This window comes from Mastacembelus armatus, chromosome 10 (genome assembly GCF_900324485.2).
Source record: "Mastacembelus armatus chromosome 10, fMasArm1.2, whole genome shotgun sequence".
Taxonomy (NCBI): Eukaryota; Metazoa; Chordata; class Actinopteri; order Synbranchiformes; family Mastacembelidae; genus Mastacembelus; species Mastacembelus armatus.
This window is the reverse complement of record NC_046642.1, coordinates 17,343,692-17,361,120: the sequence shown is the minus strand read 5'-3', so window position 1 is coordinate 17,361,120 and position 17,429 is coordinate 17,343,692. Positions and strand designations below refer to the sequence as shown.

At 40.3% G+C, this 17,429-nt stretch overlaps 1 protein-coding gene across 1 annotated transcript; it reads left to right on the top strand.

The window, feature by feature from the left end:
• The first annotated feature begins 14,798 nt into the window (after positions 1–14,798).
• tmsb2 (thymosin beta 2) lies at positions 14,799–16,816 on the top strand. The gene is made up of 3 exons (XM_026330536.2): positions 14,799–14,936; positions 16,036–16,140; positions 16,369–16,816. The coding sequence occupies exons 2-3, from the start codon at positions 16,041–16,043 to the stop codon at positions 16,404–16,406; spliced, it is 138 nt and encodes a 45-aa protein (XP_026186321.1). The 5' UTR covers positions 14,799–14,936; positions 16,036–16,040; the 3' UTR covers positions 16,407–16,816.
• Positions 16,817–17,429: the final 613 nt, after the last annotated feature.

The following is a 17,429-nucleotide window of genomic DNA, read 5'->3' as shown; positions in this document are numbered from 1 at the left end:
GAGGGGATGACCAAAGCGCTAGTCTGAAAATGTATGAGTACATGGCATCCTGTATCAGACTGTGGGGAAGGCAGTAGAGTGTTCCAGGACGCTGCTCTCACCTCCTTGGCCGTTTGTTTACCTTAGCAGGAATGGAGTATTTCATTTCTTGTTTTTCATTGGCCTTGGCACTGCAATGACAAGTGCACACATGGCTGAGTGATACACTGCTCTTGATGGTGCTTAATATACCAGATGTGTGCTGTATGATTTGTAGATATATCAAAACTGAATGTCAAATGAGTGAACAGCTTCAGAAAGGCAGGATTCATGCTTCATGTTAATAAACTAAGGGTGTTTCCGCCAACTTGATCTGAAAGACCAAGGGAAGTATTTATTCAGCCAATGTTTAGGCACACACACACACACGCATTAGGCTTACCTACTGCAGAAGTTAACTCACTCACACGTTCACATTTAACAGCCTGCATATTTTTGGTCACTGTCAGACAAGCTCTACATAAGCCAACCTATGACACCTGCAGGAAAGGCAAGTAAGAGCAACACTTTGGACCTACAGCTGTGGGATAAGGGATAAGGGGTTAGGGTTATAGCGGCTCCTCTACATGTTAGAGCTACAGTAGCTGCAGAGATACCGTGTGGGTAAAGCAAGAAGTGTGACTGGTTACCGTGGACTGGTTATTAATTCCCCTACAAGTTCGTGATGGCAATCCAGATTGATCTGAGTGAATACAACATGAAGTTAAAAAATAATAAAGCCTTGTATCTTATTCTTTTCCATTTTGTCACTACACATCTACCATAGCCCTCGTTAATGTAAAGCTTCTGCTGCTGAAACTATCAGTCAAAACGTACAGCACTCCTGTTCACCCCTTATGTCAACCACAGACCCAGCTACACTATAGGCATGTCAGTGCCCAAACCTACGGTAAATGTTCTACAGCTGCTGTTATTTCATTGTGTATGTATAATTTTACATTTTATATTATCCTTATATTAGTTATATGCTAAAATAAATAACCCTGTCACCCTAACTCAAACTGCTGCTGAATTTACTTTTCTTGCAACATATGGTACTTCAGCTGGATAATATTGGCTGGACCTGGTCCTCCAAACCAATGACACTATGTCCTTCTCACTGCAACACTCCTCACTCCCTTTTCATCTTTTGTTCATGCAGCAGCCAACCATTGATCTGTTGCCTGAAACACATGCAAAACAAAAAGCAGCAGTTTTACCAAGGTTTAGAGTATAAGCTCATAGCAACACATATAACTCCATTTCAATTCACATGCAAACAACCGCACAGTTCTTACTTACAGAATAATACTGATACAATTGAATATAACTACTAAAAATCTTTACAACCAAAGTGACTGCAACCATAAAAGGTAAAGCAATATTTTTTGGAATATTTTTTATTAACTGTAGTCCAGAGAGGGGACATCTGTAAACTGCCCTCCGATATATTTCATGTATTGTATTATATCAGGAAATAAGGAAACTTCTCATTAACTTCTTATTAATGCGAAAGTAAGTCACAAGTCACTGACATCATGTTAGACTGTCATCTCATCTTAATCAAGGGAAGCCATAATATATTAGTCTATTTTTAGTTGATGCAAACACTTGATATTTAAGCTGGAGAACTAAGAAGATTAGTTGGCAAAAATGTTGTGGCCAAGAGTAAGCATTTCTGTCAAACTTCAGCAAACTGAAGGGCTTTTATTTCATCCAGCTGAAATGAAGATAAGCCACACAGTAACAGGTTTTATGATTAGAAATACAGCTTTTCAGAGAGGGTGTCTGGTCTGCTTTTATTAATTTAAGCAAGACATCCAGGCATGAACGATAATAAAATAATGACGTGTAAAAAGATGCAACAACTGTAGCAAATCAAATAGAATCTAATTCTTACAACATGAGTCAATAATTTCTAAGATTTTTTTTAGAACACAAACCCATGATTATCCACAAAAAAGAAAACCCTACACAATCAGAACCCTGTAGAACAGCCCCACAATAAGCTCTTCCCTTGTGATATGGCCTGTGCCAAAGTATTCATTGTATTCTGTCATTTTATAGTGTAGAGTTGTACTAGACTGTGTTATACAGTGTTTATAATAGGCTGGGACACTGGCTCTTTGGTGATGTTAGAACTGCATCTGCAAACTCTGTAGCAATGTGTTGTTGCGGTGAGATACTAATATAATAATGACATACGGTATATATCACTGCCTTTACTCACTGGTTTAACATCACTTCAACAAGGAACATTATTTTCTTAACCTTAAGTTACATCAGTGTCTGTGTGGCATGCACTGAGGTGTGGTTTGTTAGGTTTGTCATATTCATCCCAGAGATTCTCTCGCAAAAAAATAATTCCCTTTCCTCCTTTTTTCAGCAACACATTAGGCTTTATCTTCATGCTTTACATTACTCACCTCCTTTTGCATGGATATTTAGTTCTGTTTTAATGTTGCATCTTCATTATGGGAAAAGGTTGTTATATATTTTTTCTCCCACTTGTCTAACAGGATGTGAACTGATCAGCAGTCCAATCTCTGTTTTATTGTTTCAAGCTGTTACAAGGAGGTGAGTTGAGGTGGTATAGTAATTGGTGGCCAGTGGCTAACGCACAATTGGCTTCTCAAAATCATGTTTGTGAAAGCTATTCGCAGAAGTCAGGGGCCAATCATTTCTCCCATCCCAAGAACGAGTGTGTCTGTTTTTGGCACAGCATGCTGTGCTTGAAATCTGACTGTCAGGGTCTGCCGATGCACCTGCCTGTAGACACGCACTGACGCATTTGCGAACACACAGACATATGCTGAAGCTGGTAATTGGGCTTGTGAAGCCAAAGGACAAGAAGGGCAAAATCTTGCTTCCTGTGTGAATAAGTGTGTGAGAGTGCAAGAGGCTTTCAGTGTCTCAGTTCAAATGCTCTGGCATACTCTCACCCTCCTAAAACCATGCAATTTCCCGTGAAGCCATTGGAGTGTGACAGCAGCAGGTGCCTAATGGGCAAGGCTTAGGAAACAGGGCATTACCAAAATCCAGGAAACTCAATTGTATTAATCCTCAAGATTAGCAGCTTTAATTCTCAACACGATTCCAGTTTAAAGTCTTATTTCCTTCCATTTCCTATGAAAATGGGAGCAGCACGTGAGGTGAATATTCAGCTATTTTAACTATAACAGAAGAAGAGGTTTCTTCCTTGTTTTAGGTCATGAAGTGTTGCGTAAACTTTGATCTATGGCCATAATGGTTGTGCTACACAACACACAAAGATCTGTCAAAAAAAGTGGAGGAAATTTTAACCACGAGTCTTTTCAACATGTACCCTCAAATTCTTTGATTTAACTGTCAGTGTCATGATGAGCACAGTTTGTACTTAATAACCCTTCAATCAATCTCTAATGCTAAAAGATCCATTTTCTTAACCCCACTTTGCACATTACCCCTAAGACCACTGAACACTGTCAATTTTAATTCTTCTTTCTGCCACCATCCCTCCGTCTCTCTTACACACACACAGCTTTCAAATAAGGGATTTAGATTACAGGGAACAGCGCTAGCTTTGTGATGATGAAGTATGTGTAGTGTGTGAGGATGAGCCTTATTGGAATTCATGATGTTTGTTGACTCCCTTCATATAAACAGGTGGCTGTGTAGAGATAACGTACAGCATATTGTGCTGGCAATGATGCACTCACACACGTGCGGGTACATACACACAGACACTTAAATCCTAAAGCAGTCACAGGGACATTTATTAATCTCTCTATTTCAGAAGATGAGCGCCAAAGCCTTTCAGGTGCATGAGCAGGGATTCCCGAACAGATGTCATCTTGTGTGAACCCAGTGTGGCGCCCCAATGGCAAAACAAAACCAGCTTTGTTTTGCTGCCATTGCTGCAGAAAGGTGCATAATAAAGGGGTGCTATCTTTCTGTTTCCCATCCACTGGCTCCTGTATTCTCACATATATACTTCCAAGTTATTACCATGGCTCAATTTTGACAATTTGGATGACTCCAAAGTTCACAAGAGTAGTCTTGGTGCGCCTCAAAAAAAGATGATTTTTTTTTTGTTATATTTCAATTTCAAAACTGAGGCAAATTATGTGAGCACACACACATGCTCACAAATCCTTTATTCAACTCTTCATTGTCATGGTAACAAGAACTCGACTGTCACCTCAGTGAGCCTCAGTTCCTCTCAACATGAATTCAGGATCAGAACAAAACGGAAGCCCAGAGTGTATGCGTGTTTGTCTTTTTTCTAAAAGTGTGTGTGTAAGCGCTCCTTCCTTTGATCCTAATGAAAGATGAGTTTTTCTCTTCTGCCAGTGTCTTGGCTGCCTTTGCTAACACCACGTCTACATTCTAACCTCGCCACTTCACATCCAGCGGTGGGACAACCTCTGTATTGATCTCTGAGTTCAAAGACTCTGAAACACAGGCTGGCAGCGCTGACGAAGCCGTTACAATTCATCATGACTTAATGAGACTTCACACTGTACTGGAATTATTTAGTGTCGTGTTTATGGCCAGCACTGCATTATATAGGCTATGACAGTACTTCCTCTACACTAAATGACAATGTTGGGCCTCCTAATAGTCTGTTTCATTGTTCTATTTCTGTCCACCATACATGAGATGCTAAAGTTTGGTCACCAATAATTGTTTAGGCAGTAATGATAAATAACTAGATGCTCCTATAACAAACGAACCCTTGCTTTGAAAAGGCAGTATGACTCACTCAGCCCACACAGCATTTATTTGAATGCTACCATAAACCAATAGTAGACCCTTACTGTATAAGGTCACAGAAGACTATTTCAACACTGGCTATTGATGGAAATGGTGGAGCAGAGGAGGATGTAATATGTCGTCTCTTGAAATTTAGAGGAAGTGAAAATTAAATGTTTTAGCGATGTTACATTATGGACAGAATGCTTTATGCCAAAAGTATGAAAGGATCTTTAAGAAAGATCTGACAAATCTGTAAAGATACAATGCAAATGTGCTATATACGGTACATTTTACTCTGTAATGTGCCCTGTAATTTACTGGCCTAATTCTTAAAGATTATTGTCAGATTAAAATTTAAAATTTAACAGCTCCCTTCACAGCACAGGTTGAGTTTGGTTATTTATTTATTTATTTATTTATTTTTTGGAGATGTGTGACTTGACTCCCACTTATCCTCAGAAGCTTGAGTAGTGACCCTCTAAAATGACACGGATGTGTAAAGTGTGACTGAGAATCAGCTGTTGAACCACAATGATTGTATTTCCCTAGAAATGAATGATAACTGGTGATGTACAGAACTTGTGCATCAAGTTTTTCAATAGATGTTTAAAATTCTCTAAATGCTTCCTTTCTGATATACTTTCGATTTGCTCCAGCAAGACAATAATCTGACAGTCCTTATCAGCATGAACACTGAAATTCACTCCAAACTTTGTTTCACCTCTATACTTTATTACCTAGAACTTGAAGTCTGCAGCATAGCAGTTTCCTTGTGTTACACTAGGAGTTGTAGTTTAGCGTGAACATAAGAACTTTTACTTTTTCCAGTACAATAAACATTCATATGGTGCAGGATTTATAAGATATAATGTAGGAATCTTCTATTGTTCAAACACAGATCCCAGAAGAACTGAGTAGAAACTGTCACTACTTGCTGCTGGCTAGTTTAGTCTACACTATCCATATGACTGGACAACTGTGGCTTCTATTATATGTACCACTTTATGTCTAACCTCACCCAAAGAAATTAAATAGGGTGACAAATTAATAGTTTTAATAAGTGGACTAATTGGCTGACATCTGCAGGGGTGGCAGTCAGTCCCCAGAATGACAAGGAGCTGCTGGGGGCTGATTCCTTTTCCTCTTTCCAGGAACTGATTTATTGCTAACATGTCCACAGCTTGTACGTCAGACCTTCCTCTTGAATTGGTGTCATTTCAGCTCCCTCTTCTGTTCATTTCCATGCTTTCTGTATTCATCATGCATTCGTTTAACCTTTCCCAGGCCTGTAGATGACACATGAGTGCACGGTATGGGACAAGCATCCTATAGAGGCACTGGATAAAGTTCAACAGAAATACACATAAAAAACATCAACCAACATAAACAAATTAAAACCATAATCAATTGACTGCCTATGCAAATCTTTCATTAGAACTGCTTTACTGAAAAAAGAAAATTGCTCATCCGGAAAACTGCACACATAAAAAAAATAAAGATTCAACACAAACGTACCCATTGATAATCATGTAATTCTGGTTTCAAGGCAAAGGTAACAAACAATCCCTTGTTCCAGTTTTTTAACTGGGAGGAAATGCAGCATTTCTCTGAATGTTTCTTGTTTTTGGGCTGTTGGATTTTGTGTATTTTTGATTAATAATCTTTAGGTAAAACTGCATCAGAACATGCAAGATTTATTTTGCTCTTTTCATTCTATTCATTCTTACTTTTCATTCTTAAAAGCTACAAGAATTGAAGATTTGTAGTGTTTTATTTCTTGGCTTTTTGGACTCAGTGTTTACTGGCTACTTGGACCACAGTATTTTTAAAAGATGTGGGTCACATCTGGACAGATAAATTAGAGAATATATAGAACTGTCACTGCAGACAATAAAGCCAAAACTATCAAGTGCTCAGTGAGTTCAGTAACATGGCATATTTCCAATGAAATCACCCAAAATATGATCAACTGTTCAACTGTTATTTCAAGCCTTAGCATCCATTTTCAGGACTGGGTTGCTTTAACCCATTCCAGCCCTTACCTGTGTGCACGTGCATTGCAGTTATCTCTGATAGAAAGAAAACACTAGAGGAAAAGATGAAAGAAGGATGTTTAAAGAGAAAGTTTACGGAGGATGTTTACTCTGATGTATTATGCTTTGCAAAGCTTAAGTTCACTACAAGTAAAGATATTTAAAGAAAAACCATGTTACACACACACGCACACATAAACACACCAATAGCAACACAAAGAACACACAAAAACTATAGAAGGCATCCAATTCAAAGTTTTCTATTACTTTCTGATATCTGATAAGGGCCATTAGAAAACTTGTGTTTATTGTAGAGCTCTAATCTTCCATCTCTTTTTCTCACGTGGTTCCTCATCCCTTATCTGTGTCTCCATCTCTCCTCTCCTCCCTCTCTACTGTTTTCCTCCTTCTCTTTTCACCTCTGTCACTGTCCTCCAGCTGGCTAGGTGAGATAACACCTCCACACAGAGATACTCCCAGCTCATTGGCTGGGTGATGGAATACAGGGCACCAATCAAACTCTGCATCATTAGCTGTGGCTATCATGAGCTGAAGCAGTGTGCTTATCTGGTTTTTACTGATCCTGGGCTGTCTTAACCTATCCTACACAGCCCACCGTTCTCCTCAAATGCACTCCATTATGGGTTGCCTGCACAATAGCTCCATTTTGTTTAATGCCTAATTTGTCTGCAAATGTGGAGTAATCTGATTTGTTTGGGAGATAATTCAACAGTCAACAGATGACTTAAGGTTGGTTTAAGGCTTCTAAAAGCAAGGGCAGGATTTATCTGTCTGAATGTGGGTGGTAATTTCACTTGTTGAATAACAATGTCTTCTCTGTTTTGGGTGAAAATTGTCTATTCTGTTACCAACACTTAAAACCCCTCTTCCATCGACCCTAATGGTGAGAAATAACTTTACTGTGTGCAAGTGTGCATACATGTGCATGGAAGTGTCTATGCCTCTTAACATTTCAAAGTGCAATATTTATAGCACTGCATTAGCAGAAATGAAATAGTGTATTCATAAATAGGTTGTGTAATCACTAGAAAATACTGTTGCATTTTCCTAATCTTAGAATGAGCCTACAGAAGGACATACCAACCTTTGTTTTGTTTTAAAGGTGACAGTCTCTGTTCCCTAGAAGGTTGCATTCTGCAATATTACTGCTAGATGCCACTAAACCTTTCACATTTTACACATTGGACTTTTAATGTGTCTTAGAGCAGCTGTGGCTGCTGACATATGAACCAGACCTCAGGAAGAATTAATTGTTGGCATTTGGGCCAAGCATCTGGCATTTGGGGCTTATTTGATTACTTGTTGACTCATACTGTATGGATTGAAGGTGCAGCCAGCAGCTGGTTAGCCTTAGCATAAAAAATGGAAAGCACTGATGAATTATGAAAGTTGGATACGGCACAGCTACTCAGCTGTTCAGCAAAATTTCCCCCAGTGGCCTGTCATGGTGCTGCAACTAAAAAAACCCTTATGTGAATTATGCCAAAAACCTCTTAAAAAACACCCCCTTATGCCAAAATTATAAAAAAAAAGAAAAAACATGTTTGTAAAACTGCTCATGGGACAGCTCAAACTGAACACTAAGTAATTTATCACTCTTTTTGTACATTTTTAATCCATTCAGGCTATATATTATAGTACGGTGGAGTAGTGGTTAGCACTGTTACCTCACAGCAAGAAGGTCCTGGGTTTGAAACCCATCAGGGGCCTTTCTGTGTGGAGTTTGCATGTTCTCCCTGTGCTTGTGTGGGTTTTCTCCAGGTACTCTGGTTTCCTCCCACAGTCCAAAAACATGTATGTCAGGTTGATTGGTGACTCTAAATTGCCCATAGGAGTGAGTGTGAGTGTGTGAGGTTGTTTGTCTCTATGTGGCTGTGATGCCCTCACCTTTGACCATCCCATGAATTAGTTACTTACCGTTCTGTGGATCCCGGGGTGTCGACCATCTGGACTAAAAGATTGCACTGAAGCCATGGGGAGATTGAAATACTTTCTGCCTCATTTGGACTATATCAATGGCTGCCCCAGGAGCAGGGGGAGGACTATAAGGAATTAAGTTAGCTTGGAAATTGTTTGTTTAGAGTATATTTGTAAATTATTTAGTAGTTGTCTTGTGTTTATCCCCCCTGTGTGTCATGTACTGGTTTGGCCAGCCGGTATATATGTTCCCCTGTGTCAGTTTAGGTCAGGTCATTTTTTGGTTTGTGTTAGTTTGCTCTTTGTTAAGATTGTTGTTTATGTAATCTGAACAAAAACTGAAGTGTAACAATTGTAGTTTTATTTCTTGGCCAGCTGCATTGACATGCTGCAATGTTGTTGCTACTGTCAGGCAAACAGCAAGGAATTCAGGCTACTATGAAGGCATCTACTCTCTGCCTTTCTTGCTAAACTAACCTAATAAGACTGGGATGTGTCGTGGAGAGAAAAATGAATGCATACTAACATTTAATAATTTGTGTTTTCAATTTAATATTATGTTTCTGTTGATGTTATGTTTTGTCTCTATATAAGTAGCAACAGAAAACATTGGTTTATTTAACCCTTACATAGTGTTCAGGTCAAATTTGACCCATTTTGACATTTGACAGCAATGAAAATACCCTAAATGTCATTTTAGCCTGACATTTGATTACTTTTTCTGTGAACATATTTTCAAATATCATACTTTTGTACAAGTGCTACAATTTTTTTGTACATTGTATATTGAGGCTGTTCCGGGTCAGATTTGACCAATATCTGTGAAAATTAGATTAGATTAGATTTGATTAGATAAGATAAGATAAACTTTATTGGTCAATGCAACCACAGGGGGACACAATCCAGTGTCTTCATGTGCTGGTCCCAAGTCCAGGTAAATGCAGAGGGTTGTGTCAGGAAGGGCATCTGACATAAATTTTAAGCCAAATCAAACATGCGAATTACACATATGACTTCCATACCAGATCGTGGCCCGGGTTAACCACGGCCGCCACTGGTGCTGTAGACCTACAGGGTGCCAGTGGAAATTGGACTACTGTTGGTCGGAGAAGGAGAGGAGGAAGGCTTGTTTGTAGGCAAAGAGAGAAGAGGAAGGGCAGGAGTGTAGGACTTAGAGTAGGGACTTTGAATGTAGGGACTTTGTCAGGGAAAACTAGAGAGTTGGCTGATATGATGGAGAGAAGAAAGGTGGATATCTTGTGTGTTCAGGAGACCAGGTGGAAAGGTAGCAAGGCCTATAGATTAGGAGCAGGGTTCAAGCTGTTTTATCATGGTGTGGATGGAAAGAGGAATGAAGTAGGAGTTATCCTGAAGGAGGATTTTGCTAGGAATGTTCTGGAGGTGAAGAGAGTGTCAGATGAGGTGATGAGTCTGAAGCTGGAAGCTGAAGGTGTGATGTTGAATGTTGTCAGTGGTTATGCCCCAGAGGTAGGATGTGAGTTAGAAGAGAAGGAGAAATTCTGGAGGGAGATGAATGAGGTGATTCAGGGTAGAGAGAGTGGTGATTGGGGCAGACTTCAACGGACATGTTGGTGAGGGAAACAGAGGTGATGAGGAAGTGATGGGTAAGTTTGGTATGCAGGACAGGAATGCAGAAGGACAGATGGTGGTAGACTTCTCAAAAAGGACGGAAATGGATGTAGTGAACACATTTTTTCAGAAAAAGGAGGAGCATAGGGTGACATATAAGAGTGGAGGCAGGAGCACACAAGTTGATCACATCTTGTGCAGACGTTCCAACCTGAAAGAGATCAGTGACTGCAAAGTAGTGGCTGGGGAACAGAAGTCATACAGTCTTTATTAAGTCATCTTCCACCCTCCCCCCTTACCTGCTTACATAATATCAAATCCTGGTTCACCCATAACTTTTTGAAACTCAACCCCAATAAAACTGAAATTCTTCTCGTGGGCATCAGATCCACACTTTCTAAAACCGTCACCTTCTCCATTCAAATCGACAACAATACTGTCCTCCCCTCCCCCCAAGTTAAGAGCCTGGGCGTCATCCTAGACGGTACTCTCTCCTTTACTCAGCATATCAATACCACTACCCGGTCGGCCTACAGCAATCTTCGTAATTTAAATCGCATCCGTTCTTCACTCACCATCGATAGCACGGCCATACTCGTTAATGCCTTTGTCACCTCTCGTTTGGATTACTGTACCTCACTCCTCACTGGTCTACCTCTCAAATCACTTCACAAACTCCAAATTCTGCTGCCCGAATCATCACCAGAACTCCATCCTCACATCATATCACCCCTGTCCTTAAACAACTTCACTGGCTCCCCGTGTCCTTCCGTATAAACTATAAAATCCTTCTTCTCACCTACAAAGCCCTCCACTCTCTGGCCCCACCATACATCACTGATCTACTACATATCAATTCTCCGCCTCGTACTCTCTGCTCCTCCGGTTCCACTCTCCTCTGCACCTCTACGGCGCGCCTGGCCACCATGGGCGCTAGATCTTTCGGCCACACTGCGCCCCGCCTTTGGAACGTTCTCCCCTGTTCCGTCTAGCGTTTTCCACCTAACTCACTCAACTTCTGATCTGTTGACCTCCAGCCTGTGATGTTCTACTACCCTCTGCTTGTTTCATATTGTTTCATATTGTTGCTCTGTCCTCTGGGTTTCTGTGTTTCAATAAACTTTATACTGTACATCGTCCACTTCTTAGATACTCTACACCTTTGCCTTTACATTTTGGCCCTCTGTTTATGTATTGCTGCTATTGTTGTTTTAATGCACTCTATGTATTTCATGCTGTATGCTCTACGTTTTTCTTTTTTTTCTGGCTGTAAGGTGACCTTGAGACTTTGAAAGGCACCATGAAATAAAATGTATTATTATTATTATTATTATTATTATTAGAGGTCAGAAGGGGCGTCAGGCACGACACTTGTACCTGCAAAAACAAGTACCTGCAATGTAACAAAAAAAAGAAGTATCAATTTATTCAGTAAAGAGAGATAAAAAGAGGGGTTGGAGGATCCTGAGCTGACATTTCAGTCACTCAGTTTATGACTAAAGACAGCAAATGAGTGGTGTTAAACATAAAACAAATACTCTCTCATAAAAAGACCAGTAGCTCATAATTTGGTATAGACATTTATTATGAGGGTATTCTTGGCCCGGGTCAAGTTTGACCCAGGTCATACTGTGAAGGTATGGAATATGAACAGTATGTAAGAGTTAATCTTTGCTGCTGAACTGACAATAATACCATGAACCTCAGTTGACCCATGTCCTGTGATCTATTGCCAAAATCGCTGAGCTAACTTTCTTGAAACCCTACTTGCTATTAACAGATAAGCAAACTTTTTTGTGATTTAAAAAAAACACCATTAATGACATTAGGATTCAAGTTATTACTAGAAGTTATATTAATTAGTGCTGCAGGGTGAATGCATTATGATGGTTCCACGTGCAATTTTCATATCAATGCTGCTCTAAGTCTGAGAACAGTCCTGTGCTGCCATCCTGTGTTTACACTGTAGTGTTTTTCTTTGTTTCTATTGTTTTTATATTGTAGATGCATTGTGAAGACACCAAAAATATGAAATAACACATATATAATTGTGTAATAAAAAAAGAAATGTGGAAAAAAAAGAAAAACATGTTTCATGTTTTAGATTCCTCCAAGTAACCACCATTTACTTTAATGGCATTTTTGTACACATTCTCTCAACCAGGTTTTATGAAGTGGTCACCTGACCTGCTTTTTAATTAATGGCTGTGCCTTGTTAACTTAATTGGTGGAATTTCTTGTCTGAATGCATTTGATACAATAAGCTGTGTTGCACCCTGATAATGTTTGTAAGCAGCAAATAGCCTTACTAGTCAAATATGATCAAATAGTACTTAACTAGCTGTTTATATAAATAAATGGTGTTGTGTGATCGTATCTAAATAAAGAGAAGTGACAATCCATCATTACTTTAAATCATTATTTCATGTTATCACTCATTTCAAGAACTTTGAAAGTTTTCAAAAACTATGATGAAATTGGTTCACAGCTCTGCTGCAGAAAATAAAGTTCATTAGGGTCACCAGCTTCAGAAATCACAAATTATGGCACCTTGGATTAATGCATAAAGAGTTTGAGGAGTTTTGAGGAGGCTTCATGTGTCAGGCCCTCTTGGTTGAATTGCTACAAAGAATCACACCTCCACTACTGCATGGTGCTGCCATCTTCTGGCCAGTGTTGGACATGACCTCAAGGAGTGTCAAACACTGGCACTGTCTTTCACCTAAACACTGTCCAACAGCACAGAGACAGACTTGACATCAGGAAAGGTTTTCTGGTCTATTATTATCCACCAACAAGCAGTGGGCTGTCAGATTTGTCTGACAGGTCATTTGGCTGTTAACCCTGACCTTTTCCAGTTTGCATCTTTGGCTCTGAACTTTATTTCAAAGAAAGGTTAATAAGAGGACTCAGACAAATTTAGACAAGGTCTTTTCCCCTCCATAATATCACAAGGAAACAAACAACTCAATGGAAAGTAGGTGATTTGAAGAGCTGTGAAATATAATTAGCTCCGTAGGGCCATCACACAGGTTAGCCTGGATGATTAGATAACATACGTACATTCGGCGAGACACATGTCAAGTCAAAGTATAACAAGAGCTGCATGTTATCCCTTATTTTGTTTATAAAGTGCACATGCACCACAGCTCTTCTAAACAGAAGCAGTACAAGTCTGCAGCCAGCAGGTGGTGGTGCAGCCTCCTTACAGAGTGCTCAGAGCTATTAATGGAAGTATTTATGACATGGATGTAGTCCAGTAAAAGTGAAAGTCATCCAGGAATATGAAGTCACACTTTAACATAGTGATTACCAGCACAGTCAATGGGGACCTACTTGCCTAGCTCATTGTATCATTTCAAGGGTTGAGGTCATGTTGACACATGATTACTTTGCTTTTCTGAGAAGATCTGTCTATTCTGAGATAGATGTCTTCAGAAGCTGGCATCAGCAGGGTGGGAAGATTAAAGAATAAAAACCAGTGGGTCTCATGATGTCAGCAAAGGCCCATGAGCTCACATCACAGCCTTATTAGAGGTTGATGTAATCAAGAGCTGCTTGATCACTCCAAAATAAAAGATGTGACAAATAATGTTAAAACCATCTATAAAACAATGTGAATAACAACTCTACATGATAAATGTCAAAATTATTACTGACAGTTTATATAAGAAAAACTAGTTGACACTTTATAAATTATCTGTAAATGTAGAAACTCACAAATTTCTTATTACCAACACTATAAATTTCAAAGAAACAAATATTTACATTTGAGAAGACAGATGCAGCATTGTTTTGCACTTTTCCATTTAAAAAAAGTATTTTATTATTGGCTTGATTAATGTTCTCTTTGTTATCTAATCTGCAGTTCAGCTGTAATCCTGTATAAGAACAGGTACGTAGGAATGTGTTAGTTGGTGGTAAGTGTATTCTACCGTGCCCCACGATGGACTGGTGACCTGTCCAGGGTGTACCCCTGCCTTTCACCCAAAGAGAGCTGGGATAGGCTCCAGCTGATCCCTGTGACCCTAAATAGGAATAAGCAAGTATAGATAATGGATGGATGGATGGATGAATTATACTATATCATTGACACAGTTGAAGTTTGTAGCATAATAGTGTAGGGATATGGAAATGCTGCAGTCACAAGAGAAAGACACAAAAGAAATGTTCATATAGACCATCATGATCAGGAGGCAAAATCTTCTTTTCACCATCTCATGCAGCACGTCCACAACCATTTCAGCAAAGGCACTGCAAAATACACACAGTGTTTTACCTAAACGATTTAACATAATATCGCAGAAGCTAACCAGCACAGCTGTTTCCTATCACTGGTTGCTTTCCTCCAGTCTTTTCCCTCAGGAACATTAATATTGATGACAGGTCCCTCCCTGCCAGGCTGACCAAGCTCTCAGTCACGCTCTCTCTACTGTCTCACTCCCCCCCCCCCCCTCCCCCTCCCTCGCTCTTATACCCACACCCTGGATGCAGGCAGGCGTGCACACACCGGCAGATTCTCTCAGCTTCCGTATTGCTCTCTGTTCTCCTTCTCGGTGGTTCTATCCATCCCTGTTCTCTCCACTGGTGGATTTTAGCACAGTGCTGTGCAGAACACCGGTAAGAAAGCCTTCAGTATGTTCTTCATTTGTCTGTGCCTTTGTGTCTTGCTCTGATTATGTTTTACTAGGAGTCAGACAAAGGACTGGGGTGTGGCTGGATGAGCAGAATCTGAATGCTGATGGCAGCAGTGAATTGGTGTGAAAGAGGGCTGTTGATGATGATGATGATGGTGCTGATAAAGAAACACTAGAGCAGATATTTTTGTAATTAAGCTCACTGATGAATTTAAAAAGGTGATATTATGACTGTTGTCAAGACTTGGGAGAAGTGGATATAGACACCATTTAGCTCACAGTAATGGAGAAACGATCCTGTGTGCCTCTTTTACAAAAAAATAAAAAATTAAGATTCTGGCCAGAAGCCCAGCATGTCTATTGCTATGTCAAACTGATCGTGTAAGGCCACATTCATATTCAGACTACTGAAATGTTTTTTTTTCCCTTCAACAGCTTATCTTTCAAAGGACAGGCTGCAGGCTAGTGGTCTTGTCACATTTCCTCAGCAATCTATTACAGAGCAGTGGTTCAAACAGGCATCACTGCTCCAGACTGTACAAGACCGATTAGTCAGACCTGAGGCTAGGTCAGGAATATGACTGCAGTGGAGCCTATGGACCATTGCCTAGATCCATGAGGCTGCAGGGGTGGATGCAGAGAAAGAGAGACAGAGAGAGAGGGAGAGGATGCGGAGGGAGAGAACAAAGACCCGAGCTTCAGAGAGGAAAAAGCAGAGACAAAGGAAAGAATAGACAGCTGGGTAAAAATAGGCATGTTAGCTACACAGGCATTTTGGAGAGAATATCAAGACAGAGCACGTGTGGGACACAGCCGCCTCCCACACAGATATCCATGTCTGAGCTGCACATATTATAGCCACTCCCTTCATGTAAAATCAGCTACAGAGATTATTTTAAATGGTCTCAGACCTGAAGATCTTTGACAGCGCCACTGATGACTTTTCAAAAACCGCTTATAAAATTTCAAATATATATCTAATAACTTTAATGCAGTGTGTTACGTTATGCTGCATTGCCAACATGATGACTGACCGGAAAGGTCAGTGATGTGTGCTCAGGTATCTTTCTCATCTTTCACAGTCAAAATGTCTGATAAACCTGACATGACTGAGATCGCCCGTTTTGACAAGACGAAGCTGAAGAAGACAGAGACAAAAGAAAAAAACCCTCTGCCGACCAAAGAGAGTGAGTGGCCCTTGTGTGTATGTGTGTTTCTGCACTATGTTGAATTTTACTATTACTCGTCACCTCCAGTGCTGTCAGAAGACCACATGTTCAGCAAGCACAGCAGTCATAAACAAATTGCTGCAACATCAGCCCATTATTGATAGACAGCCAATCAAAAAGCAGCATGCTCTCCTATAATCAGCTTGAGTCTGCTGACTGACAGTATCTTATTCTCTTTTTTTACAGCCATTGAGCAAGAGAGGAAAGGCGATGCCACACCTTGACTTCTGAGCACATGAAAAAACAAAGCTGAGATGCCACAGCAAAAAGCACTTTCTTTTGATTATCACAGTATTTGAATCTCTTACTTTGTCTTCAGATAAGGGTGCTCTTGAGCCCCCTAGGGTGCTGTAAGGGTATATGACATCCTCACATGGGGGCTCTCTTACCACGTGGGTAGAAAACGTTAGCCTGGATGCCTGTGTTGCACTGTTAGCTTGTAGCTAACATGTCTCCAATATTGCCAAACTGGGGAGTGGTGTAGTGACGTAGAACTGAGAGTGAGGCAGGCACCCAGGCTATGGTGAGGTGGGGGTTGTCTACGAACAGGGGGGCAATCAGAGTCTAATCATGTAGGATGTTTTCTTAATAAACTTTTTACTTTTCTTTATGAAATAAATATGAAGACATGGAACTGGTCCTGTGCATTTTAGTGTCTCCTTTATGTCTGCGTGCTTTGAGTTTTTTTGCATTTCAAAAGCCAGATCACATACTAAAAAGGCATGGCCTGATCATGCACAGCCATGAAATAAACAGTATATTAATGAATTGTGTAGACTGCCTGCAGTTGCCCAGTAGCCTACAGTTAATAAATTATTGCAGGATACATTTGTGCAATTCACACTTTCTTACAGTATATGAGTGAATACTCAAAGTCAGGGTCTTGATATTAAAAATATTTAAAGAGACCATACATCCATCATCTATACCCACTTATTCCTAACCAGGGTCACAGGGATCTGCTGGAGCCTATCCCAGCTCTCTTTGGGTGAAAGGCAGGGGTCCACCCTGGACAGGTCACCAGTCCATCACAGGGCCACATAGAGACAAACAACCTCACACACTCACACTCACTCCTATGGGCAATTTAGAGTCACCAATCAACCTGACATACATGTTTTTGGACTGTGGGAGGAAACCAGAGTACCTGGAGAAAACCCACACAGGCACAGGGAGAACATGCAAACTCCACACAGAAAGGTTCCTGACGAGTTGTGAGGCCCGGGCCCTTCTTGCTGTGTGGCATC